This window comes from Salmo trutta, chromosome 34 (assembly GCF_901001165.1).
Source record: "Salmo trutta chromosome 34, fSalTru1.1, whole genome shotgun sequence".
NCBI classification, from domain to species: Eukaryota; Metazoa; Chordata; class Actinopteri; order Salmoniformes; family Salmonidae; genus Salmo; species Salmo trutta.
In genome coordinates this window covers 13,384,207-13,411,469 of record NC_042990.1, presented here as the reverse complement: position 1 = coordinate 13,411,469, position 27,263 = coordinate 13,384,207, and the positions used below count along the sequence as shown (strand labels likewise).

Below are 27,263 nucleotides of genomic sequence, written 5' to 3'. Positions count from 1 at the left end.
GTTTTAGAATAAGGCTGTAACGTAACAAAATGTGTGAAAAGTCAAGGGTCTGAATACTTCCCGAATGCACTGTACACTGTGCGGTGCTGTTCCACGCCTGTGCATCTTCAGCGTTATTAACCCCCCTCAACTGGAGTCCTACCTGTCTGTCATCTGTGGCCCTTACCAGCACATGGGAGTCCACCAAGTCCTCACTTACATAACCAATTAATAGGCCTACTAAGACACAATTTATTATATTAAGTTTATCGTAATAGAATAAAGACAAAGTACTTTGTTGTTAAGAGGCACATTGTCAGTCACGGTGCAGAATCCCTGGATGGAGACAATTTGGAGTTAACTGTCTTGCTCTTGGGTACAACAGCAGTGGTTCGGACCTGGGATCAGATACCAGCAGCCCTTCAGGTGCCAGTTCAGTTCCCATGTTTGTAATGTTCCGGCCTGGGTCTCGAGCCAACAACTTTCCCTCTAACATCTAGGCTACCTGCCATGCATAGGTGGTGGTGTATACTAGACATGTACTGCCAAAATAATGGAAACACTTGAGTAAATGAGGGATACAAAGTATATTGAAACCAGGTGCTTCCACACAGGTGTGTTTCCGGAGTTAGAGTTCCAGAATCTATGCTAAGTTGTATTGAAGCAGTTCTGGCTCGTGGTGGCCCAACAGCCTATTAAAATACTTTTTGTTGCTGTTTACTTGATTTTGGCAGTTACCTGTATGTCCCTATTTGCTGTGTGCTCCCTGTGCGTTGTTTGATCTTAATTAGCTAGACCAGACAATTATAGCCTACTGGATATTCTCATGCTGTAACTGCACAGAAGACCAAATCTTGTCATGTGAGTTTGTGTTTGTGAGAAAAAAAGCAGGATGCATTCACATGTTGGTCATTTAGCAGCCACTCTTATCCAGAGAGAAATCAGTGAGCTAGTCGTGTGTCTGCCCAAGTGTGACTTAGCAAAAGGACAAGCAAAAAAGACTCAAAAATAGTGTATCAGTTTTTTATTTATTTGCACGTTCATTGTGTTAACAAATTCAACAAGTCAGCATTAGTGTAATATATTTAGCATAGACTTCATAGCATTATGCAGTTTAAACACATTTCAGAGTACTGGTCTTGTTTTGCATTTCCCCCCCACACACACACAACGTACAACTCTGACCTTCAATTATGACTGAGGCGGTGAATCAATGACAGCCAATGGGATACTCACAACCCATTGATTTCTCTATCTCTTTTTATTCACAGCTCAGATCTGTACAACACACAACAGCGAAAGAGTGGGATGGGTTCTCATGGGAGGAAAAGGAGAGTGGACTAGAGAGAGGGATTCAGTCAGGGCCAAGGGATAGGAAAAGGGAGGGCACCCTAACAATTGAACACATTCACAGCGAGGGGAGAGCCCTTTGCCATTCCTGGGGAAACAATCACATACGCTAACGACAGGCGGCAGTGCATCTGCCTGATAGTGTCTGGGAACAAACTGTCATTTACACAAGGTTATACTGTATTTACATTTTGATATCTACAAAAAGAGGCTTTAATTAAGCTATGGGTTTAGGGTAGGCCAGCAAAACAGAGGGTAACAAAGACACAGCATCTAATTTTGGTTTGGATTATTCAGTGATATGGAACATCGTTGCTGATCTTTGCAGAGTGCTTTCTGTGCTATTTACAAAAGGAAATGCTCATAGGAAGAAGAAACTGTTGAATATCGATCACAGGCACCTGTAATATACACAACCCCAGAATCTCAAAGTAAAGTCAGAAACAGTGAGAACATAGAAATAGGAAACTAGAAAATCTGTCAAAGATACAGAAACGGGAGAATGTACACGGTTTGTTTTCTAAAATATGTTAGATAGCAATTATGATACATCTTGATTTGATCTCCACTAAACCTTCTTGTCATGAACAGAACTCACAATGTTGCTAGCCAAAGACATCTCACCTCTCGCAGTAATTATCTGTCATGCACAGACACGTGAGACAAAAAAACACTTGTGTCCTTATCAAACAGACACATTGACAGCCATCCTTTTCCACAGAACAATGCTAAGACGCTGTCATTCTCCTTTCACCCTCCAAAAATGCTCCACTTTAACACTTTTTAAAATATTGAATGCAACCCTTATTAGCGCTGCTACGGTTAGGAGCCTGAACACTACTCCTTTCTAGATGAACCGTTTAACTCTCCAGCAATGAATAAAGATAACATCACACTATTCCTCAGCCACCATGTTAGAACCTCCTGGGCAAAGTTGGCCAAACGGTGGACTACAATCCATTGGCCTTTCAGTGGTGAGAGAGTCTGACATGCTTACGCCTGTGCTCACACTACACATTTGGCCATTTAAAGTCTACCTTCAGGGCCCCATATGGTAAATACAAACACATTTCCAGGCTACTGCCCAGCACATCTTTGCCCAAGCCAAGACTAGGTGGGGTCACGGTGTTAGGGCTAATGCAATTTTACCTCACTCCAACAGATCTTATATCCATATAATTAAATCATGCCCCAGACTGGAAGCCTCCTACAGAGACAAAGGCAAAAGGATAGTCAGAGGATCTTCCTCTGAATTGGAAAGACTACAGTTTGAAAAATGTCTGTATGTTATCAAAAACCTGTGCGGCTGTTGTGATTTTATTTATTTTTTAAAGTGCTGTGCAAATGATTTAAACATGATGAAATGGGTTCCAAGACAGTGCTTCTTAATGACAATTACATTTTGTTTCATCAAGTTGCCTTGATGTTTTGTTTCGATGGAAACTGAAGATACTGTGCATGTAACGAACACATTTCTCATATCTCATGGCTGTGAGGGAAAACTATAGGACAAAGGACTTGAACGGCCTAGGATATTAGCCTTTTATGTTACAATAACTACAAATAGATATTTGTTTTCAAAAGTATCAAAAGAGAGAAAAAAAATAATAAATCAGGTTCCGTGGCAAAAAAAAAAAGTTTGATCAAATTAACCAGTGATTAAAAACAAAAAGGTTGCTCTGGGCTTTTCAAAGTGCAATCAGATATACAACATGTTCAGTGTGCAGCCCAGATGTGCATACTGCCTACTCTCAGTTCCATGTGGAATGTGATGACTTTCATAGGAAAGGACACAACTGCCCGCTTAAACACGTACGAGTGCCAAAACTGCTATCGATGGTATCTACATAAAACTGTGATATGCCAAGCATTAACCAAAGAAGCTTGTTGAGTGACAACACCACGCAAATAACATCTAATAACAGACATTTATGGTCATTTATTTGCTAGCTCAATTTAGCGCAAACTCAAGCTAGCATTGCAGCTAGTTTATAAGGACTCTGTGTGTGAGTGTAGGGATATGCAACATTCAAGCTAAGTGGTTAGCAGTGTACACCTACAGTGAGATACAGTGTATACACACACACAGCAAAGAGACAGTGCGCAGTGACAGCTTGACTTCATTTGATCGCTATTGACTATCATAGTTCAAAAATCCGCTGACAGAATGGGGACCATGCTGTGGAGCAACAGCGGTGATAAACAGAGAGCAAGAGCTCGGGGAGAAGGGAGGGCACCAGACCCAGAGCTGACACTTTGAAACCTTTGCTGAATTCAGTGGATGAGACATTGCAGGAGATGAACATTTGCATTCTTACACAAACTCACCCCACACAAAATATATTTCCAAAAGATGGTGAGTTCAAACAAGGATCGACTGAGCCGTTACCAATAGCATGACTATAAATTCTAGTAAATTCTACTCAATTACTTATTCTAATAAATTAACAGGAGAAAAGCACTGACATGCAAGTGTATACAGGGCCAAATGGCCACTGTCGAACAGCATATGAACTACAAAGCTCTCTGGTAAAATTGGTGATAGACAGACAAAGTTACAGATCATTTCATGGCCTTCTGCTCATGTGGTCACCATGACAACGGATGTACTAGAACAACGGCTTTCGGTTACATTGAGATCCGTACAATTATAGCTCCCCGTGCTACATGGCTACAGCCTCGCCTCGACCAATCACGTCAGGTCTAAAAATAAATGCACCAATGAAATGATAGGGAGAGCAACAGGAGTCACAAAGTAAAACCAGAAATCATCCATTTACTCTAATGGGGTAGACCCAATCCACTGAGGTTGTGTGCTACTGAGGGAGGGTTCAGTGAAGGAATATAACAGAGATTTGTAGCAGAGTGATTTTCCATCCTCTCAATTTAGATTGAACTGTTTTGATTAGCTCCACAATGCACTTATCGTGCTTCTACATCTGCATTGCTTGCTGTTTGGGGTTTTAGGCTGGGTTTCTGTACAGCCCTTTGTGGCATCAGCTGATGTAAGAAGGGCTTTATAAATACATTTGGTTGATTGATTTACTTATCATAGACACATTGTTATATACTGAACGCAGGTTTTCCAACATGTACGTGAGCCGCAGGTGAATAATGTCCAATTGTTATGCCAGCGTTGGTATGAATCTGCCCCACAAAATGAAATTCCCCATTTTGTCTCTGCCTCGCTAAAATAGGATAAGAAAGGTGGCTTGAACTCGAGCCCATTTTACACTGTGCATGAAAAAGCTCTGACTCGCGCAGTTTGACTACTGGGTTTCATGGGTTTTGTTGCTACATGTGAGCTTACTGATGAAACATATATGGTCCACACTGAAATTAAGAAACATAAAACGTGGTGGTAGATATGATCAAGACATCCCTATAACCTTACCTGCCCATAACTTAAAAACACTTAGCGATATCAGTATTATCCCGTGAATATTGTAATATAGTACTCTATCCTGCCCCATAGATTGACCACACGTCTAATATTACCACTCCTGTTAAAAAAAACTAAAAACGTCCCTACTTTAAAAAACAGCCTCGTCTCAATATAAATTAACCACACCCTCTAATTAACATAAACCCTCCCAATTTTGTGCAGTACCAGGAGATACTTCCTGGTTTAAAGGGAATTGGTACACTAGGTTAAGAGAAAGTCTTGCATACTGTATTCTGTGGCCACATTCCTTCCCAGGTGTGTTTTATATTTAACTTGTTCAAGCAAGCAAGTAATTGAATGTTTATACCTATGGGTGACAGGGGCTGGTGAACGAGGGTGGGTGATTGTGACGCACTCTGATGTGAACTCTGACCGGATTAACCACATCCCCTTTACACCCCCACCCAACCGGTAGGACCACATAGATACTGCTAACAGTATTGAATGTGTAGGCTATATATTTGTGTATACATTTGAATATGTCTTTATATATTCAGATATAGATTTTGAAATCCTCAATCAAGTCTTTTGTCGTCAGTGATTCCTGAAAGTCTAGTCAGATTTTTCTCGGCCCCCGGGGGTCATCTCAATGGTTGCGGTCATTTTTCATAGAAGAGAACGGTCCTACCTTACACGTCCATGCTGGGTGGGGTTACGGAGGTCTGGTTGGGTCTCTTTCTATTTCATTCTTTTATTTATTTTTCGAAGAGAATAGGATTGAAATAGTAGCGGTGGTGGTTTTCCGACGGAATAACCGCTCCGAGAAATTGCACAATTTTTGAAAATTTGGGGAGATTTTTCTGAGCTGTCCTAATACTCGCCCAGGGTGTGCCACTTGGCAATCTGCCGGCGGGGGTTGTCGCAGACCTCTCTCCAGTGGGTGACCCCAGTGGGCATGAGGCTCTGGCCACCCAGCACCAGGCGGCCCACCACCTCGTTCTTGGTGGTACGGTCGAAGTCGACCACCAGGAACTCTACGGAGATGTCGGCCAGCAGCTCGGCGGGCACGTCGTAGATGAATGACTCGTTGAAAACGGGGTTGAGTGTGCACTTCTTCACGTGCGTCTTCTTCTTGGCGATGCGCTTGTGGCTGTAGAACACGTTCACCTTCACGTATGGGTCTGTGAGGGATGGATAGAGGGGAAAGGGGGTGAGGTGTGTGTGTGTGTGTGTGTGTGTGTGTGTGTGTGTGTGTGTGTGTGTAGTACTTACTGCCTGACAGGCCAGTGATGTCCATCCTGGGCAGGTGTTTGGCCTTCAGCACCACCACATTGAGCCTGTGAGTGACAGGCTGGTAGGACAAAGACACCAGCAACTCCCCACGGCTCACACACTGCAGAGAGAACGCAGGGTTAGAATGTAGATACACACACACACACACACACTGCAGGGAGAACGCAGGGTTAGAATGTAGATACACACACACACACACTGCAGGGAGAACGCAGGGTTAGAATGTAGATACACACACACACACACACACACACACACACACAGAGAGAGAACGCAGGGTTAGAATGTAGACACACACACACACACACACACACAGAGAGAACGCAGGGTTAGAATGTAGATACACACACACACACACACACACACACAGAGAGAGAACGCAGGGTTAGAATGTAGATACACACACACAGAGAGAACGCAGGGTTAGAATGTAGATACACACACACACACACACACAGCAGAGAGAACACATAGTTAGAACACACACAAAGAACGCATACAGTACATAGTCATACACACAAAACCTGCCTTGCACACATTATACGTCCATAACCCACTACCCACTTCCACACGATTCATACACCATAGATCATTTCCGTAAAAGTAATATACTGTATGTAGACCTGCGGCTTTCCCTGTCTTTCTGTTCATCTCGCTCTCTGTTTTACTCTTGGTCTCACTCTCTTTCTCGTGAATTCTTATACTACACCTTGGTGTCACTATGGCAACGCACTGTGGGAGGCGGCCCAAGGCTGAGCTTGAACTTAAAAAAGGAGAACTAGAGAATTACCCGTGCTGGGACGTACGCGTGTGCGTGTGTTGGCCTGCGTGCGTGTGCAAATCCGCTACCATCTGCACTGGGATCTGCATGCAAAGTATGACGTAAATAGATAGCCTCCTAATTTTCTCTAGTACAGTGCATCTGTAGCTTTTTCATTAACGAGCAGGACTTAACGCCACATCTCATTTAGAATCCCCACTAGGGGAACTCTGCTCTAAGAAAGACTAGTCTATCAAAATAGTCGGAAACCACTGCAGTCTGTACACAACCATTTGTAGTGTACAATACTTCATTTCCCTAACGCTGTACTCCTTTTAACTATATTCTGAAGTACTCATGTAGTAAATGGTACATTTCATACTTAAAAGCACCTTTTGAGTATATAAATGAACATGCCATAGACTCACTGCGGAGTGAAATGCAGAAAATGACCCATCAATTTTAGTGTTGCTTAGTTCCCTGACAATTTAATCTTTCAAAAATATTTTCGAAAGTACAATGCAAATGGTACATTTGTCATACTTTCAAGCATTTCTCCTACTTTTTATTATATGAATGAACATACCATAAACTCAGTTTGCGCTTGGTTTATTTCTTTATGTCTCTTATGGCATCATTAGTCAAGATGGGCTGAGAGAAAAGTCCTAACAGCGCTAGGAGCTAGCGCTGCCATATAAACCAATGTGACATTTTGGACGCCTTGGGCTGAACGGGAGTTTTGATGCGTTTTAGCGCTCCTGTAGAATGGTGGAGAATCACAATGCTCAAAATATACCTTTTTATGTTCTAAATGGGTAATAGCTTTTTTGAACAACCACTAAGTGTGTGAGCTACCGCTGTCGTAATGAGTGTGACGTCTTTACTGCTCCCCACTTCAATAATTTAAGCTTCCCCCTCCATTTAAGTCCCCCCCCGATAAAAGTTTCATGGACGTCTCCTCTGGACTTATGGTCTAGCCACACTCCTTTTTAATCGCAGCGCCATCTCGCTTTCTCTCCGTCCAATAACGCCCTTCTCTCTCTAATTCGTCCCCTACTACTGTATCCTCCATCTCTCTCTCTTTCTCGTGTACTCAGTCTTTTTTTCCCCCTCTTCATTTGTTCAGTGGCATCGCACTCCTCCTCTTTCTCCTCTTCATCAGCAGACACCCATGTCTCTCTTTTCATTTACTCAAACTAATCTTTCTCTCCCTCTCCTATTTATGTCTTGTTCCTTCTCTCTCGCTCTCTCTCTCTCTCTCCCCACTGGAAGATCGATTCCCTCCCGTCTCTAAACCGCTTCAGGCTGCAGTAAAATGGGAGGGAATTCAATTTAAGGCCCTCTTCTGAACGAAGGAGTAAAGATATAAGGAGGAGAGAGAGATGGGAGGAAGAAAGGGGGTAGAGAGAGACAGATAACAGAGAGGAAGATGAGAGACAGGAGAGAAAGAGGAAATGGTAGAAGTATGTACTGATAAATCTCTAAGAGAGAGAGAGAGAGGGGTGTGAAATAATGGAGATGAAATTGAGAATGTTGGAGTGGGTGTATATGGAGGAAGGTATTATGCATGTGTGGATACATATCTGTACTGCCTCGCTTGACAGGCTTACATTGGAACTGGGAACGATACTTATGCATGTAATGTGTTTACACATGTGTCGTTGTGTGCATGACTGTGTGTCTGCTGCTGTCTTCGAAGAGTGGAAAAGAAACAGGTTGGAGAACACGCAACACTTAAAAAAAGGCATTAATCCAGACCAAAAAAATCTCTCTCTCTCTCTCTCTCTCTCTCTCTCTCTCTCTCTCTCTCTCTCTCTCTCTCTCTCTCTCTCTCTCTCTCTCTCTCTCTCTCTCTCTCTCTCTCTCTCTCTCTCTCTCTCTCTCTCTCTCTCTCTCTCTCTCTCTCTCTCTCTCTCTCTCTCTCTCTCTCTCTCTCTCTCTCTCTCTCTCTCTCTCTCTCTCTCTCTCTCTCTCTCTCTCTCTCTCTCTCTCTCTCTCTCTCTCTCTCTCTCTCTCTCTCTCTCTCTCTCTCTCTCTCTCTCTCTCTCTCTCTCTCATGGGCCTCACGCCTCACACACACGTTGCAGCTGCGCGTGTGTGTGTGGAATGTTTGTGAGACATCTGCAATAGCTAAAAAGCAAACAAGCCAGGATTGGTTAATATATTATGTATACCATTTCATCATTCATATTGAAATCTGTAGACATTTATTTTGCAAATGTATCGCCTTTCTGCCAACCTTTCTCTCTTTCTTCCCCCTCCCTCTCATTATCCCTCCCCCTCGTCATCTCTAGTGTTGCTGGCCATAAAAGCCCCTCAACTGTTCCACTTCTCCATCCTCTCTCTCCATCCTTCTCTCCCTCCTTACCATTCCAACTCCTCCCTCTATCCTCAAATTCTGTCTACTCATCTCTCAATGAATTGCTCTCTTTTACCACACCCCATTCCTTTTACCACACCCCATTCCTTTTACCACACCCCATTCCTTTTACCACACCCCATTCCTTTTACCACACCCCATTCCTTTTACCACACCCCATTCCTTTTACCACACCCCATTCCATCATCTTTCCCCCTTTCTTCTCCCTTCTTTTCATCCGGCCCTCATTCTAGAGTCTTTTTCATCATCTAACCTCCATCCCTCAATTCCTCATCTGTATTCCTCTCAATAAAAAAAAAATGCCTCTCACTTTCATCCGGTTTCTCCTCTCTCCCTCCTTCCCCTTCTCTCCATTCCTAATTCCCATCCTCTAACCAGGATGTGTCTTCTGTCATTATTGTAAAAGAGAATGTTCTTAATAACATATTTAAATAAAGGTAATAAATACAAGTAATTCCTTCTCTCCTCCCTCCATCCTTCCCTTTCCCTTCCTCACCTGGATGTGTCTCTTGCTGATCTGTTGGGTGATGTGAACTCGTCCCGTGCTGGGGTCCACCCCGGCCAGAGGCACTGCCGCCTCCCCGATGACATCATCACGGGCGAAGCGGTCAAAGCTGAGCACCAGGAAGTGCAGTGTGAGGTCGGGCAGTGTGCTGTAGGCCACGCCGTAGAACGTAAACGTCTCGTCAAACACTGGCTCCAGGGTCTTCCTCAGGACGCGGGTCTGCAGAGCAATTGGTCATATTTCAGTCTGGTTGCTATTGTGACAATAGCATTTAAACAGTTACACTTACAGTAACAGTTAGTGACACAACTCTTTTACAATACAAAATGAGAGGGATAATGCAGGGGTCTTCAAACTTTTCTTGCCCAGGGCCCCAATCATGTTTGCATACTTAAAAAAAAAAAAAGAATGTTCTTATTTTTATCTAATCCTGTAATAATGAAAATTCAAATAATTCAATAATAAAAGTATTAGGCTAATTGGGACCGCACACCCAAATACCTAAACCCTAAACCCAACAAAGCAAATCAAGGATCAACCCTGTAGGTAGGAAGAAACCTCCAGAGGAACCAGACTCACCTTGACCCGATGCTTCTTTTCTGGCAGTATGGTCATCTTCACGTAGGGGTCCGAGCAACCCGCCTGCTCGTCCACGGCCGGCAGACCTTGGGCGCCAACAATGGTCACCACCAGCGCCTTCTTGGGGAAGTTGTAGTCCACGGACAGGCTGAGGGTGCCTAGGGCAGCGTGCGGCGTGGTGGTGCCCTCCCCCTGGCACGGGGTAAAGGGCGAGGCTGTCTTGCTGGCATCACAGCTACTGCTACTGCTGTTACCTCCGGAGCTGCTCTCCAGGCAGCAGTAGTCGGCTCGGATGGGCAGCGCCCGCTCTATCCTGGGCTGTCCAGCAGGAGGCAGCAGGTGGCTCATCTGCAGGTGGGTGGAGCCGTTGAGCAGGCCCGTTTCTGGGTCAGCGTCCACCAGCATCACCCTTCCTCCCCCTCTTCCTCGCTCGCCATTACGACCCCACTCGACGCCGGATCCGCCGCCATTTCCCGAGGAGCCCGGGCGTCGACCCACGCGGACGATCTTCTTGTTACTGAGTGTCTCCGGGTAGATGCTGATTCCCTTGAGCATGTGGATAAACTTGTAGGGCGGGTCCACAGCCGGGTCGCAGGGTCCCGATTGGAGCTTGTAGCTGCCCGTCATCTGGCGGTAGCGACGCTGGCAGCAGGTCCAGAGGAAGACGGCCACCGTGACCGAGACCACCAGGACACCGGCGCCCAGGAAGCCCGCCAGCACCGGGGACACCTCTGAGAGGGACAGGGAGAGAGCAGGGAAATCTTATTCATTTTATTAGAACATTTCCTTTCCATCGTTATTCACCTCATTCCTTCAATACTGATGGGTTGAAAGCCTTACTAACAGGTAGATTAGGCCTCCTAAAAACTGCCTTCAACAAACAAATGCAGAACACGTGCGGTATGAAAACACATAATGAAACAGAAGGTTGTATTCCATCAAAAAGCATAATTCCCTGCCTAAAGTGAGAAGATGAAAGGCTGTCAAAAATATGTGCTGAAAAGCAGGAAAACTGGTTAACCTTGTAAAATGGATGGACTTGATCAAAGTATTTCCATTTTTTCCCCTGTTCACATTTCTTGGGGCCTTGCCACATACAGTCAGATGAGGAAGTTGAAGTTACTGTAATCCTACTGCAACGGCTTATGCTACGTTCTACACCATGTTCTACCCAGCGCGTTTAGGAAAACACACAACACCACTGACCTACATTTGGACTAAACATGTGACCAGTTTAAAAAGTGACTGACAGCTGTGGCACCAGCCTGGATCTAAGCTTCGGCTGGCACTTTATTTGACAGTACACGTTTAACTGCTATTCAAAATCAAATCAAATTATATTTGTCACATGCGCCGAATACAACAAGTGTAGACCTTACCGTGAAATGCTTACTTACAAGCCCTTAACCAACAATGCAGTTAAGAAAAATAAGAGTTAAGAAAATATTTACTAAATAAACCAAAGTTAAAAATAAAAGAGCAACAATAAAATAACAATAACGAGGCTTAATACAGGGGGTACCGGTACCAAGTCAATGTGTGGGGGTACAGGTTAGCTGTTCGGCAGCCTTATGGCTTGGGGGTAGAAGCTGTTATTCTTAACAAGAAGTCTTTTGGACCTAGACTTGGAGCTCGGTACCGCTTGCCGTGCGGTAGCAGAGAGAATAGTCAATGACGAGGGTGGCTGGAGTCTTTGGCAATTTTTAGGACCTTCCTCTGACACCGCCTGGTGTAGAGGTCCAGGATGGCAGGAAGCTTGGTCCCAGTGATGTACTGGGCCGTATGCACTACCCTCTGTAGCGCCTTGTGGTCAGAGGCCGAGCAGTTACCATACCTTAAATAGTGGTGCGAAATAAAGTGCTACATTTCTATGATAACTATAGTAGATTAACATAAGCGGTGCAATATGTTAGCTAGTTATAAACACAAGCAGTGAATTTAAGGGTCAAATTATTCATGAACAGTGCATAGCATTGTGTATTGTGAGTCACTGAAAATGAGTAACAGAAATATAGTTGGATTGATGTTGATATAGACACTGAAACCAGTCAGTTACCGCTTCACTGTGTATAATATTAAGCACTACAAGGTATTATAATAGGAACAAATCTGAATAAAGTATTCCATTACTGTGGCCATGTTCAGTATAATTTGATATAAAAGTAATTCTTCACTTGGCTTGCTGCTACCACTCATTTTACATTGCCTCTGTTGGGAAAATGATATTGTTATATAAAACTATATCTGCTGTTTTTGTTTGTGTATCCTAATAAAAATAAAATAATTGCATGGAGAAAAAAAAAAGAGTATGTTGATCTCTATGATGTACAGTACAGAGTACTCTTTACTGTTTGACTGTCCAATCATGTTCAATATTGGTGTTTGTAGACTGTAGGTGACAAACTTGAAAACACTTATTGTAGTAGAAGTGCAGTGCATTCGAAAAGTGTTCAGGCCTCTACTTTTCCCACGTTTTGTTACGTTACAGCATTATTCGAAAATTGATTAAATCATTTTTTCCCCTCATCAAGCTACACACAATACCCCATAATGACAAAGCAAAAACAGCTTTAGAAATGTTTGATAATTTATTAAAATAAAAAACCGAAATGACATTTACATAAGTATTCAGACCCTTTACTCAGTACTTTGTTGAAGCACCTTTGGCAGCGATTACAGCCTCCAGTCTTCTTAGCTGTGACGCTACAAGCTTGGCAGACCTGTATTTACAGGTACAGGTGCATCAAAGCTGGGACCGAGCGACTGAAAAACATCTCTCAAGACCATCAGCTTGTCCGGAGAAGACAAGGTGAGCGCTACCATCAGTCCTGTGTCATGCCAACAGTAAAGCATCTTGAGACCATGCATGTGTGGGGTTGCTTCTCAGCCAAGGGAGTGGGCTCACTCACAATTTTGCCTAAGAACACAGCCATGAATAAAGAATGGTACCAACGCATCCTCAGAGAACAACTTCTCCCAACCATCCAGGAACAGTTTGGTGACGAACAATGCCTTTCCCAGCATGTTGGAGCACCTTGTCATAAGGAAAAAGGGATAACTAAGTGGCTTGGGGAACAAAACATCAATATTTTGGGTCGATGGCCAGGGAACACCCCAGACCTTAATCCCATTGAGAACTTAATCCTCAAGAAGCGGGTGGACAAACAAGGGTCAATACTGCAAATATTGACTCTTTGCATCAACTTCATGGAATTGTCAATAAAAGCCTTTGACACTTGAAATGCTTGTAATTATACTTCAGTATTCCATAGTAACATCTGACAAAAATATCTAAAGACACTGAAGCAGCAAACTTTGTGGAAATTAATATTTGTGTCATTCTCAAAACTTTTGGCCACGACTGTAGATCCTCTCAAGTTCTGTCAAGTTGGATGGGGAGCATTGCTGCACAGCTGTTTTCAGGTCTCTCAAGAGGTTCAAGTCCGGGCTCTAGCTGGCCCACTCAAGGACATTCAGAGACTTGTCCAGAAGCCAACTCCTGCGTTGTCTTGGCTTGTTGTCCTTTGCCCCAGTCTGAGGTCCTGAGCACTCTGGAGCAGGTTTTCATCAAGGATCTCTCTATACTTTGCTCAATTCCTCTTTCCCTCAAACCAGACTAGTCTCCCAGTACATGCAGCTGAAAAACATCCCCACAGCATGATGCTGCCACCACCATGCTACACCGTAGGGACGGTGCCAGGTTTCCTCCAGACGTGATGCTTGGCATTCAGGCCAAAGAGCAGTCTTCATTTCATCAGACCAGAGAATCTTGTTTCTCATGGTCCGAGTGTCCTTTCGGTGCCTTTTGGCAAAATCCAAACAGGCTGTCATGCTACTTTTACTGAGGAGTGGCTTCCATTGGGCCACTCTACCATAAAGGCCCGATTGGCAGAGTGCTGCAGAGATGGTTGTCCTTCTGGAAGGTTCTCCCATCTTCACAGAGGAACTCCGGAGCTCTGTCAGAGTGACCTCCTTGACCAAGGCCCTTCTACCCCTGATTGCTCAGTTTGGCCGGGCGGCCAGCTCTAAGAAGATTCTTGGTGGTTCCAAACTTCTTCCATTTAAGGAGGCCACTGTGTTATTGACCTTCAATGCCGCAGAAAGTTTTTGGCACCCTTCCCCAGATCTGTGCCTCAACACAATCCTGTCTCGGAGCTCTATGGACTGTAACAGTTAAATGGTGAACTTTTCTAAGGGACCGATTGACAGAGGCACAATGCCTATCTTTGAGTAAGTAGTGGGTTTTCTGTCTTGTTGCCAATGTTTAAACTACAGTGGGAATAAAAAGTATGTGAACCCTTTAGAATTACCTGGATTTCTGCATAAATTGGTCATAACATTTGACCTGATCTTCATCTAAGTCACAACAATAGACAAACACAGTCTGCTTAAACTAATAACACGCAAACAATTACAATTTTTCATGTCTTTCTTTTTCATGTCCAGTTCTGGCAAGTCGGTAGGACATCTACTGTGTGCATGACAAGTAATTTTTCCAACAATTGTTAACAGACAGATTATTTCACTTAATCACAATTCAAGTGGGTCAGAAGTTTACATACACTAAGTTGACTGTGCCTTTAAACAGATTGGAAAATTCCAGAAAATGATGTCATACCTTTAGAAGCTTCTGATAGGCTAATTGACATCATTTGAGTCAATTGGAGGTGTACCTGTGGTTGTATTTCCAGGCCTACCTTCAAGCTCATACCCTCTTTGCTTGACATCATGGGAAAATAAATCAATCAAGACCACAAAAAAAAAAAAAAAAAAAATTGTAGACCTCCACAACTCTGGTTCATTCTTGGGAGCAATTTCCAAACGCCTGAAGGTACCACGTTCATCTGTACAAACAATAATACGCAAGTATCAACACCATGGGACCACGCAGCCGTCATACCGCTCAGGAAGGAGACACCTTCTGTCTCCTAGAGATTAACGTACTTTGGTGCGAAAAGTGCAAATCAATCCCTGAACAACAGCAAAGTACCTTGTGAAGATGCTGGAGGAAACAGGTACAAAAGGCCACTCAGCAAAGAAGAAGCCACTGCTCCAAAACCGCCATAAAAAAGCCAGACTACGGTTTGCAACTGCACATGGGGACAAAGATCATACTTTTTGGAGAAACGTCCTCTGGTCTGATGAAACAAAAATAGAACTGTTTGTCCATAATGACCATCGCTATGTTTAGAGGAAAAAGGGGGAGGCTTGCAAGCCGAAGAACACAATCCCAACCGTGAAGCACAGGGGTGACAGCATCATGTTGTGGGGGTGCTTTGCTGCAGGAGGGACTGGTGCACTTCACAAAAATAGATGGCTACATGAGGAAGGAACATTATGTGGATATACTGAAGCAACATCTCAATACATCAGTCAAGAAGTTAAAGCTTGGCTGCAAATGGCTCTTCCAAATGGACAATGACCCCACGCATACTTCCAAAGTTGTGGCAAAATGGCTTAAGGACAACAAAGTCAAGGTATTGGAGTGGCCATCGCAAAGCCCTGACCTCAATTCTATAAAAAAAAATGTGGGCAGAACTGAAAAAGCGTGTGCGAGCAAGGAGGCCTACAAACCTGACTCAGTTACACCAGCTCTGTCAGGAGGAATGGGCCAAAATTCACCCAACTTATTGTTGGAAGCTTGTGGAAGGCTACCCAAAACGTTTGACCCAAGTTAAACAATTTAAAGGCAATGCTACCAAATACTAATTGAGTGCATGTAAACTTGTGACCCACTGGGAATGTGATGAAAGAAATAAAAGCTGAAATAAATCACTCTACTATTATTCTGACATTTCACATTCTTAAAATAAAGTGGTGATCCTAACTGACCTAAGACTGGGGAATTTTTTACTAGGATTAAATGTCAGGAATTGTGAAAAACTGAGTTTAAATGCATTTGGCTAAGGTGTATGTAAAACTTCCGACTTCAACTGATGTGAACCCTTGGATTCAATAACAGGTTGACCCTCTTTTGGCAGCAATAACCTCAACCAAACGTTTTTCTGTAGTTGTGGATCAGACCTGCACAACGTTCAGGAGGAATTTTGGACCATTCCTCTTTACAAAACTGTTTCAGTTCCAAAATAGTCTTGGGATGCCACAGCATCTCAATCGGGTTGAGGTCAGGACTGACTGGGCCACTCCATTTTCTTCTGTTCAAGCAATTCTGTTGTTAATTTACTTCTGTCTTTTAGGTTGTTATCCTGTTGCATCACCTAACTTCTGTTGAGCTTCAATTGGCAGACAGATAGCCTTACATTCTCCTGGAAAATGTATTGATGAACTTGGGAATTCATTTTTCTGTCGATGAAAGCAAGCTGTCCAGGCCCTGAGGCAGCAAAGCAGCCCCAAACCATGATGCTCCCTCAACCATACTTTACAGTTGGGATGAGGTTTTGATGCTGGTGTGCTGTGCCTTTTTTCTCTACACACAGTGTTGTGTGTTCCTTCCAAACAACTCAACTGTAGTTTCATCTGTACACAGAATATTTTGCCAGTAGCGCTGTGGAACATCCAGGTGCACTTTTTCAAACTTTAGACGTGCAGCAATGTTTTTTTTGGACCGCAGTGGCTTCTTCCGTGGTGTCCTCCCATGAACACCATTCTTGTTTAGTGTTTTATGTATTGTAGACTCGTCAACAGAAATGTTAGCATCTTCCAACGATTTCTGTAAGTCTCTAGCAGACACTAGGATTCTTCTTAACCTCATTGAGCATTCTGCGCTGTGCTCTTGCAGTCATCTTTGCAAGACAGCCACTCCTAGGGAGTGTTTTATTTATTTGACCTTATTTAACTAGGCAAGTCAGTTAAGAACAAATTCTTATTTTCAATGATGGCCTAGGAACAGTGGGTTAACTGCCCTGTAACAACAGTGCTGAAATTTCTCAATTTATAGACAATTTGTCTTACCGAACTGACTTTTAGAGATACTTTTGTTACCCTTTCCAGCTTTATGCAAGGCAACAATTCTTAATCTTAGGTCTTCTGAGATCTCTTTTGTACGAGGCATGGTTCACATCAGGCAATGCTTCTTGTGAATAGCAAACTCACCTTTTGTGAGTGTTTTATATGGGGCAGGGCAGCTCTAACCAAAATCTCCAATCTCATCAAATTGATTGGAGTCCAGGTTAGTTGACTCCTGACTTTTCTTGCCACTGTTTGTCTGTTTACTACTATGGAAACTTGGTGTTCTCTCCCTCCCTCCCTCTCCCTCCCTCTCCCTCCCTCTCCCTCTGGGTCGCCCTGGCAACAGCGGGGCCCCTCTCCCATCGAGCTGGTCAGATGGAGCTGATTGGAATTCAGAGTTCGCCCAGGAACCCCAGAGCGGATGAGAACAGGATGTGTGTTCCACCATCTCCACACAAGCAGCCCTTAACCAGAAGCCAGCAACCACCGGAGGGTGTGTGTGGGGGGATGCCTATTCTGAGAAAGCTTCTGTGTAAAGAGAGGCTGAGAGATGTTTTTGTCAGACATGGCGGCAGAAGTGTGTGTATGCGTATCTGTGCGTGTGCGTGTATGCATGTGTGTGGTTGACAGACACTGCTGTACAGCTGCACTGATCACAGCTATAATGAGGCCTCAAGAGCTTTGGAGAGTTTCTCCTTTTCTCCTGTGAGTTCTATGTAAAACTCCACAGCATCATGGATAATAAGTATAGGAACTACACTATAAACACTTAGCATACTGAATGTTAATGCACTTACAAACATTCCTAAAAACACACCCACATACAGCATTCACAAAAAGCCACTGATGCAGATGCATAAAAAACTAAAATAAATACCCTGAATTATGCATGCCGTTGTCATGGGAAATGTCATGGAAGTTACTTATCGTTTTTAGTGTAAACCAGGGATCATCAACTAGATTCAGCCGCTGGCCGATTTTATTTCTGGAGAGAATGTTCGGGGGGCCGGAACATAATTACAAATAATTTGTAGACTGCAAATTGACCACAAGAAGCCCAAACAGATATAATATTTGACTTAAACATAATCAGATTCACATCTGCATTCTGATAAGCCACCTTCTACAGTTAAAATCTGTGACTGAAGCCCAAACCAACCTCAGTGGTCAGGAATAACTATGCATAGTCACATTTGCTTAAGGTTACCTACCTCTGTTATAAAACAAAGATGACAGAGGCCCCAGCTATCGACTACAATAATTCTGCACAAGATTTTCTCTTGGAGGAAAATGGAAGTACAATTATAAATCCTCTTGCTTTACTATATATATAAAAAATAAAATAAAAACTGGTTTCGGCATAGCTGCCTTCATTAGCCTTCATGCACCTTGGCGGAAACTAGTAGCCTGGTAAAACCAGACTGATCACAGCCTTCACCATTGGAAGCAATAGTGAGTGCAACATTAAGTCTGGTTTGACCAGGCTAGTTCTTGACTGGATGACCCCAGATGCTTGAGCCTGCAGCCAGCCACACCCTGGGCCACCAGTAAGCTACATGTGCAGGGATTTAGCTTTGTGTTAGCAGTCAATATTCATATCCAGCAGTGAAGTCAGTTGGAGGGGCTTAGCAACAGTGCAGGAGGCCAAAATTGGGTCAGCAGGCACTTGTCCAGTTGGGTGACAGACAGGAGGCTTTTAAGAGCTTTTGGAAAAACCAAAATGGCCAGAAAATAAACACAGTTACTTGAGGACAGGAAGTGGGTTAGAAACCAAAGATAGGGGCCTCCTGAGTGGTGCAGTGGTCTAAGACACTGCATTGCAGTGCTAGCTGTGCCACTAGAGATCCTGGGTTCGAGTCCAGACTCTGTCGCAGCTGACATGGTCGCCAGGTGTACGATGAGACAAGACTGTAACTACCAACTGGATACCACGATATTGGGGAGGAGAAAAAAAGGGGTTAAAGAGAACAGAAATCAAAGGTAGCAGGAAGACGAGAGAGAGAAATAGAGAGGGAGATGGGTAGGCAGGAGAGAAAGGGGAGAGGAAATGGTGAAAGGAAGAAAGTGAGGAAATGGGGTATGAATGAGTGGTGACATTAGCTGCTAACAGAGAGACAAACAGTGGGACAAAGGATCCATAGCTAGGGCCCAGACTGAGAGTCGAGAGCAAGCGTGCCAGACAAACAGACTGTTTGGGACATTTCTGAAGAGTGACTTCCCTGCGAGCCATGGGAATTCAGAACAGCAGGCGCTTGTCTGCATACCTCACGGCTAAACCATTTAGAATATTTTTTGTATTGTCATTCAAATCAGTTACTGGCATCCAATTCTGCTTTCCCTTCTCTCTTTCTCCTGATCCACCAAGGACATGTTGTACCTTTTCCTACTGTATTTTGTCATCTCTCTCTCTTCCTCTCTCATCCACTCACTGTATCTCCATAGTGTCTAGCTACCCACACCCACTATCCCCCTCTAGACAAAGACTCGACCCTCTACTCCATTGATCAATGCGACCTCAGTGGGGCTTTAGAATCAGATGATGTCACTTTGTTGGAGGGTCTTTAAAGCACAGCTGAGCAGCTCTTGTTGCCTAGAGGCGTTGCCCCAGTGAGAGCGAGAGAGACTGACATTAACCATAAGGTCAAGGTCTAAATGAAATAAACCGTTCAAACCTCAATAGCAATACTGGAGAAAAGGTTGAAATCCAGGACTTACTAATAAAACCAACGGTATCAAAAGGAGCACAATGCTTGAAAGAACAAGCCTGTGTATGTGAGAGAGAATGTGTGTGTGCGCGTGTCTATGCACAAGCAGGGGGGCATCCATGATTAATAGACTGCAGTAAATTGTTAATCCCGAGCAATGATTCTAATTGTCTGATTCATACGCCAGGAGGGGGGGGGGGGGGGGGGGAGTGTGGGACAGTGGAGGAATACAGGAACACAGGAGTGTGAAGGCAGAAAGAGGAGGACGAGGTTAGGATGGAGAGAGGAGCGTTGTGGAGTTACAGAAGAGAGGAGGAAATGAAGAGTGTATTATTAAGGATAATGTGTGACGTCTGGGCTTAGACTACCAGAAGAGTAGTAAATGTAACTCAGCACTCCATACTCTGAATTCACTCATTCTAACCCCTAAATTAATGGGCAGGTAGCAACAACGTAACCACATGTAACATTGGGATTTGCATTAGTATATGCATCAAAAGTCCCAATGCAAATTGACCTCACTTTTCTATTGTTGGAGTTATTACATAAAACCGATCGGAATTCCGAAGGCCTGTCGGAAAATGTTTTCCAGGGTGTGATGTAATATAGAGGAACAGGTAAGCCAGCCTGATCCCTATAATGTAAACTCCAACAGAAATAACTTCAAATCTATAACTTCAAATGAATCAAAATCGCCATGACTACTGGTTTCAAGGTGTTCAGCCAACTTACAAGCAAATACTTTATGAATTTATTGTTACAACAACTTGCAAAATTGCTAGCCAACTAGTCTGCTAATGTTAGTCATACTACCCTGCTTACCTTAGCACTGAATGAGTCAGCCAGTTGCTATCAACAGTTAGCTTACAGCTACATTAAAGTAAACCAATGTTTAGGAAATACATAACGCCATAATGTTAGCTACTGTTTATGCAGTTATTTTAGCCAGCAAGCTAGCCAGCCAGCTAACGTTAGCTATTTAGTCAACTAGCTATTAGCTTAGCCAGCCACCAAAGTTATAGTCAGCAAACTAGAATCCAACTACTGGAGATCAGCTAGAATAAAACGAATACTACTAAAACATAACCGCAGATTAAAAGCAAAGAGAGAGCAGAGACTTACAGATTGATGGTTGGGGCCCATCCAATGGTAAAACTTTTAAAAGAGTGCAGGCTGGGTTAGCTACCAAAGCGAGGGGGAGGCGAGTGCTTCACCGGGCAGAAATCCAAAATAGATAGATTCTAGATGTCTGTCAACTAGCGTGCTAGCACAAGGTGGAAAAAACTCCCGTAGCCTATTTCACAGCGAACATGTCAAAAGTTGACAAAACAAAAAGGAGAACAGATGAGGTACTACACAATTAAAGCAAGTAGGTATGATATTCTCTTTCGTTTTGAGCCCATGGCAAGCACCAGAGCTAGCCATGCTAACAGGTTCCCACTAGATAACACAGCCACAAAGTCTGTGAGAAGCATGATGTGTGGTCAACGTTAGCCAGCTCGAGCTAGCATACAAACTCGGTAGCAGAGTAGATCCTCCATATGAGAAATAGTGCATTGCAAGAAATAGTGCATTGTGGATAGTTTAGAAGTTATCTGGAAATAAGTGAATAAATATGTAATAACCCCAAAACATAACTATGTTTGTACTTATAGGTAACCAGATGATGACTACAACTAAGTTACTAAGACTTTGACCACACCGTGTTGATACATTGGTGAGTACAAACTCGTGCTTCCTACCCTTTCGGTGGCAAACCAACCAGGATTGACCACTAACTTCATGAAAGGTGATGTCAAGGTGCGAGGAAATAATACCTTCCTAAGTAACTCCACTACAAAGAGTTGTGTGTCTCAAGTATTCTTCAAATAACCCCAAAACTCATAGAAATGTTCTCGTGAACACACTCTTTTCCTTCTTACATGTACAACATATGGCACACAGACAAAACACACCTGGAAATGTCCATCTCCACTACCGCCACCAACACACTGGGGTAAACCACTGCTGCGCAGCTTCTCACAGGACTATCTAAACCCCCTTTCACACAACGTTAGCTTTCTCTGTGTGTGTTTCTTCATCCTGAAATCTCTGAAGATGACAGACACCTTGTCCCGAGGTGGAGTGTGCTGTATTTCACCACTGGAACAGAAAGGGGCTTGTCACTCTGACACCAGTCACTATGGCATTAAATCACAAGGTCTGTTCGGCACCGCCACTGCGGCTATGCCGGACACACTGCAGAGAGAAGGGACGGAGAGAGCTGGAGGGAGGGGAGAGGTAGGACTGTGTGTCGGCTCAGCCCTCCATCCAGGCTAGACTGCCTCAGTAAGAGATGTAGCCCTGAAGAGACAAAGTAAGTCAATAACATAAGGATACTAAATAAGGAAAACCTTTTAAGGTGACTTATACCATCTTCATAAGACATATAAAGGTGTTTTACATTGCTTATGTTATGACTGTGTAATGTCCTCATCAAGTACATACACTACGGGTCAAAAGTTTAAGAACACCTACTCATTCAAGGGTTTTTCTTTATTTTTACTATTTTCTACATTGTAGAATAATAGTGAAGACATCAAAACTATGAAATAACACATATGGAATCATGTAGTAACCAAAAAAGTGTTAAACAAATCAAAATCTATTTTATATTTGAGATTCTTCAAATAGCCACCCTTTGCCTTGATGACAGCTTTGCACACTCTTGGCAATATGTACATAGCCCATCTGTAAATAGCCCATCCAACTACCTCATCCCCATACTGTATTTATTTATTTATTTATTCATTCATCTTGCTCCTTTGCACCCCAGTATCTCTACTTGCACATTCATCTTCTGCACATCTATCACTCCAGTGTTTAATTGGTATATTGTAATTACTTTGCCACCATGGCCTATTTATTGCCTTACCTCCCTTATCTTACCTCATTTGCACACACACTGTATATATATATACTTTTTTCCTACTGTATGTTTGCTTATTCCATGTGTAACTCTGTGTTGTTGTATGTGTCGAACTGCTTTGCTTATCTTGGCCAGGTCGCAGTTGTAAATGAGAACTTGTTCTCAACTAGCCTACCTGGTTAAATAAAGGTGAAATAAAAAAATAACAAATAAATCAACCAGCTTCACCTGGAATGCTTTTCCAAGCAGTCTTGAAGGTGTTCCCACATATGCTGAGCACTTGCTGGCTGCTTTTCCTTCACTCTGCGGTCCGACTCATCCCAAACCATCTCAATTTGGTTGAGGTCGGGGGATTGTGGAGGCTAGGTCATCTGATGCAGCACTCCATCACTCTCCTTCTTGGTAAAAAAGCCATTTTGATTGGTAGTGTATATGCCACAGAAATGTCTACGAAGAAATCCAGAAGTGTCTATAAGCAACAAAGATCAATCGATCGGCTAAAAGCAACAAAGGTCAAAGGTCAATCGATCGGCTGAGAAGGATATGTTCAGAAGATTCAAACTACAAAAACGGACACTAGGAACTATGAAGACACTAAATACACTAAGAAACCGAGTTGGTCAGTCGTAGACAATCTCGTCTGGTTTGAATCCTCAAAGGACACTCACTGATTATTCCAATATTAAGTATTGTGTTCCACAAGGTTCTGTGCTAGCACCTATGCTGTTCTCATCAAATACAACTCTTACATGCAAACAACACTGGACACGCTGCGCGCGTGAGGATTGCAAAATCAATTTACACATACATGTTATTCAATCATTTCACCCACACCGCTCGCACAAGCGTCATCAGAATCCCAACGATCTGACATTCAGATCCTCGTTAGGACCATCTCAAGCACACAATCATTTGGCTAAACCTCCAGTAAATTAATAGCAAACAATAAAGTGACCTACTTCAACAAACACCAACTACATCTGACCAAAGGGCTGCAATCCCAAATCATAACTTTACAAAGACGGTCCATATTTCTAAGCCAAAACAAAATGTATATCACTTTGTCTGACAGGTTTCTAGTACCATGTTAAGTTTGAGCAAACTTATCTTCCCTTTTTTCAGTAAATTGGTCAGCTATTCAATTATGCAACTGACTTTAAAAAGACTCAAAATGAATTATGTTTGCCACGATGTTTCCTGTAGAATGGCAGGATATTTTATTCATGTTGATCTGATTCCATTTGATTGACAGGAGTTGGGCTAACATTTCTCCCCGTAGCTCTCTGTCTTAGGTGCAGACTATCCCTCAAATAGCTCCTATTCGGCTACTCCCTGACTCAACAAGTCTTTCTCCCGGCCAGTCCTTCAGGTAACTCCTACGCCATGGTTTTAGATCCAAGATGGCATAACAGGCTGGGGATCTTAAAATATCGGCCCTCTTTTACATCAAAGACTGCCAACCCAGACGCCCACCGTCATCCCGACGATCCCCTCCGTCCACATGCACGCCTTGGATAATAAGTGATGGTGTGTAGTGATGGTTAAGAATAGAGTGGGGTCCAATGGAACACAGTTTCACACTCCAGTTTTCAAACTATATCACGCCGAACTAAACCATACTGTCCTCGCTCGGGTATACGCTGTGAAAGTGACCTCCCCACAGCATTGTTTTTAAACTTTTTTAGTTTTTTTGTATGTTATATATAATATATATGGCCATGTTTTCATGAATTTGATGATATGATCTTGAAGCCCATTCTAAACAGTATGGGACTGGATACGGAAGTAAAGCAGAGGGGGTCATCACATTCACATCGCATTTCATTTGCACATTGTCCTTGCCAGAAGAGTTACAGCAACAACCAGGCCAGCTCAGTACAGCTTGTTTTGGCCCAGCAGTGTGAGCCCTCAGGTGGGGTAAACTGAAGCTGTTCCCTCCAGCTTTGGAACTGGCCTCAACTCTGAGGGAAGGTCCTGAATCAAAACAAGAACCATGCAAGTTGCTCTGGGCGAAAGCTATCTGTTAAGGAGAGGAATTATGGTAATATGAATTTAACAACGCATATAAATTGGTAATGAAGAGATGATATAACAGAGAGTGCTTTCTTTTGTTAGTGTAATTAGACTCCCCACGCCCTCTCACCCAGGCCCTGAACACTCCTGGCACAAACAAACACACATTAGCGCCTCAACCCTCCACTGCAGACAAAGAACATAATCATCTTCACAGGAGCGAATTTATTTTCGGGGACTTTATGCAGGTCAGAGGAGAATTAGACGGTTTCTTACTGCTTTTGTCAATGTGATATGTCCCATCCTGTCCTATTAGTTGTCTGCACTGGTTGCTGTGTATTGCGTAATTGATTGCTGAGTAATTGTAGGTGTAAACCATATACTTATACAGTAGGCTGTGTGTGTGACTGGGTGTAGCCAGTGATTTTTATTTTTTTGTTGTCCACGAATTCTCCAGTCATTCTCTAAATAACAACATATTCTGCCCAAAGTTAAGCCCCATAGCCGGTGTTTTAACTCTGACAGGGATACGTGATGCACTATTGGCAAAACATGCATCAATGCTTCGGACAAGTCCCACGGTTACATAACTAGATTATAATGAGCACGCGAATTGATCGCCCTGCGAGTGAGGTATTTGGGGAGACGCGAGACCACCCACCCCGCCCAAATGTTCTGTTAGTCTATGGACAACGGGTCCAGTTCAGGAATTCGGGTAGATGTTCATTAAAACCATAGAAGGGCGAGCAGTCGGGCATGGTTGATGCCAAGCCTCAAGAATAGACAAAACGTCATCATCCTCTCTAACCCACATGCGCAGTCAACGCCATTAGAGAAGGCTGGAGAAAGCATGAGCGCAGTAGGAGCAGGCCAAACGGGTCTCACCTTAACAATAACTACGTACCGCACAATAAATATGTACCAGAAAATAACTGTTTTTTACATAATGTCAAAAGGCACATTTTTATTAAGTCCATTTCCCTGCCAATATTCCCCCTTCAAGCCAAAATCTGACTAAGCAACATTGGTGACTGCCGGGAACTAACGCACGCATGACCACACATGTTCATTTACATGCCTATTTCTAATCCCAACAAATTAAAACACACATTAGGCCTGTTCTCCGTTTTAAAATGATTATAATGTGTTGAGGCACAGTCGAGGCCTTGACAGGCCTGTGTTCTCAACAACTTTGAACATTGTTGATAATAATACATGCACCCTAAACCAACATTGTTTAAAGAGGTTTCCCATATTTATTTTTTTAATGTATTCCAGTTGTTGGCTCAAAGCGTTCTAATCATCAGAATAACATCCATTCTAGGAGATAAACCGTGTCTTATGAAATATTAAATAGACGTGTGCCATTTCATTTCAAACGTCAAATTAATTGAATATACAAAACAACGAGGCTTTCGGGAAGATTATTTACTTGAATTATGTGTAGAGAATAAACAACAAATGTAGCACCTGGAGTCTTTCAGCCTTTCTAGGCCAACATGACACCATTTAGAATCTGATGAGAACCTGGAAAAAAAAAAACACTCATTTTCCCTCCAGCTAGCCTAAAACAGTTGCCTGGCATCCAATAAGTAGCCTAAATACAGCTGTTTTTCGTTAATTATCATGAGGAAAAATATGTCTTACCATATGCTGGTCTTAAATTGGTTATCTCAGTCATTTTGGGGTTGAAATGGCTGTGTTGTTGTCAGAAAAAAAAAAGATTAAAATAAAACAATTAAAACTCGCAGGTTTCTATTTTATTTCCATGAATGATCTTGTCCCTCCGTTTTTCTTAAGGTCAGATGAGGCGACGATGTTTGACCGTGGTATTTTTCTCAGTCCGAAATTATTGTTTTGATTCTGTGGCTTCTCAATGATGCGCCCCGGATGGCGCTTGCTTCTTCCCACTCCAGTTTCGATCTCGGGTGCGGCTGCTGAGCGCGACTACTACAACCAGAGTTGGTCCCCCCCGGATAACGGGGAGTCTAGGGGAGAATCTCAATTGATTCACTTGATTCCTCGCGTCCCCTCTTTCTCAAAACACATTGGACGAGAAGGTCAAAGGTCCCGCCCCTCCAAACTCTTCTCATCCAATCATATCGCCCTTCACTGCCAAGAACGGCCAAGAAGCTACCAATAATTGTCGAATGAGAACAAAGCAGTGGAATTGGCCGCAATGAGGATAGGGCTAGGGAGCGACCCAGAAGAATCTTTTTTTGTTGTTGCACTTGTTAAGTACAACTGTTTTTCACAGTATAGCAACTAACTTAAAAAAAAATTATGGATGTTGATGTAATCTTATTTTTAACCCCTACAGATGTCAGATCTTAACTTGATCACGCTTTTGTCTGGGAGAATTTTGCTGTTGCATCAGGAAATTCAAACGATTCCTTGAAAATGAGCAGTTGTCTTTCTCTCCAGGCTGGGGCAGTAGAGTCATTGGGATCAGGTCTGCTATCAAAATAATATTCTCTCTCGCTCTCGCAAACATTAG

The 27,263-nt window shown here is 43.1% G+C and overlaps 1 protein-coding gene across 1 annotated transcript; it reads right to left on the bottom strand.

Moving 5' to 3' along the window:
* Positions 1-988: 988 nt before the first annotated feature.
* syt11a (synaptotagmin XIa) lies at positions 989-26,786 on the bottom strand. Its single transcript, XM_029731919.1, has 5 exons — positions 26,414-26,786; positions 10,232-10,962; positions 9,644-9,871; positions 5,987-6,107; positions 989-5,895 (listed from the first exon to the last, which is right to left on the bottom strand). Exons 1-5 carry the CDS (start codon positions 26,445-26,447, stop codon positions 5,585-5,587), a joined length of 1,425 nt encoding a protein of 474 aa, XP_029587779.1. The 5' UTR covers positions 26,448-26,786; the 3' UTR covers positions 989-5,584.
* Positions 26,787-27,263: the final 477 nt, after the last annotated feature.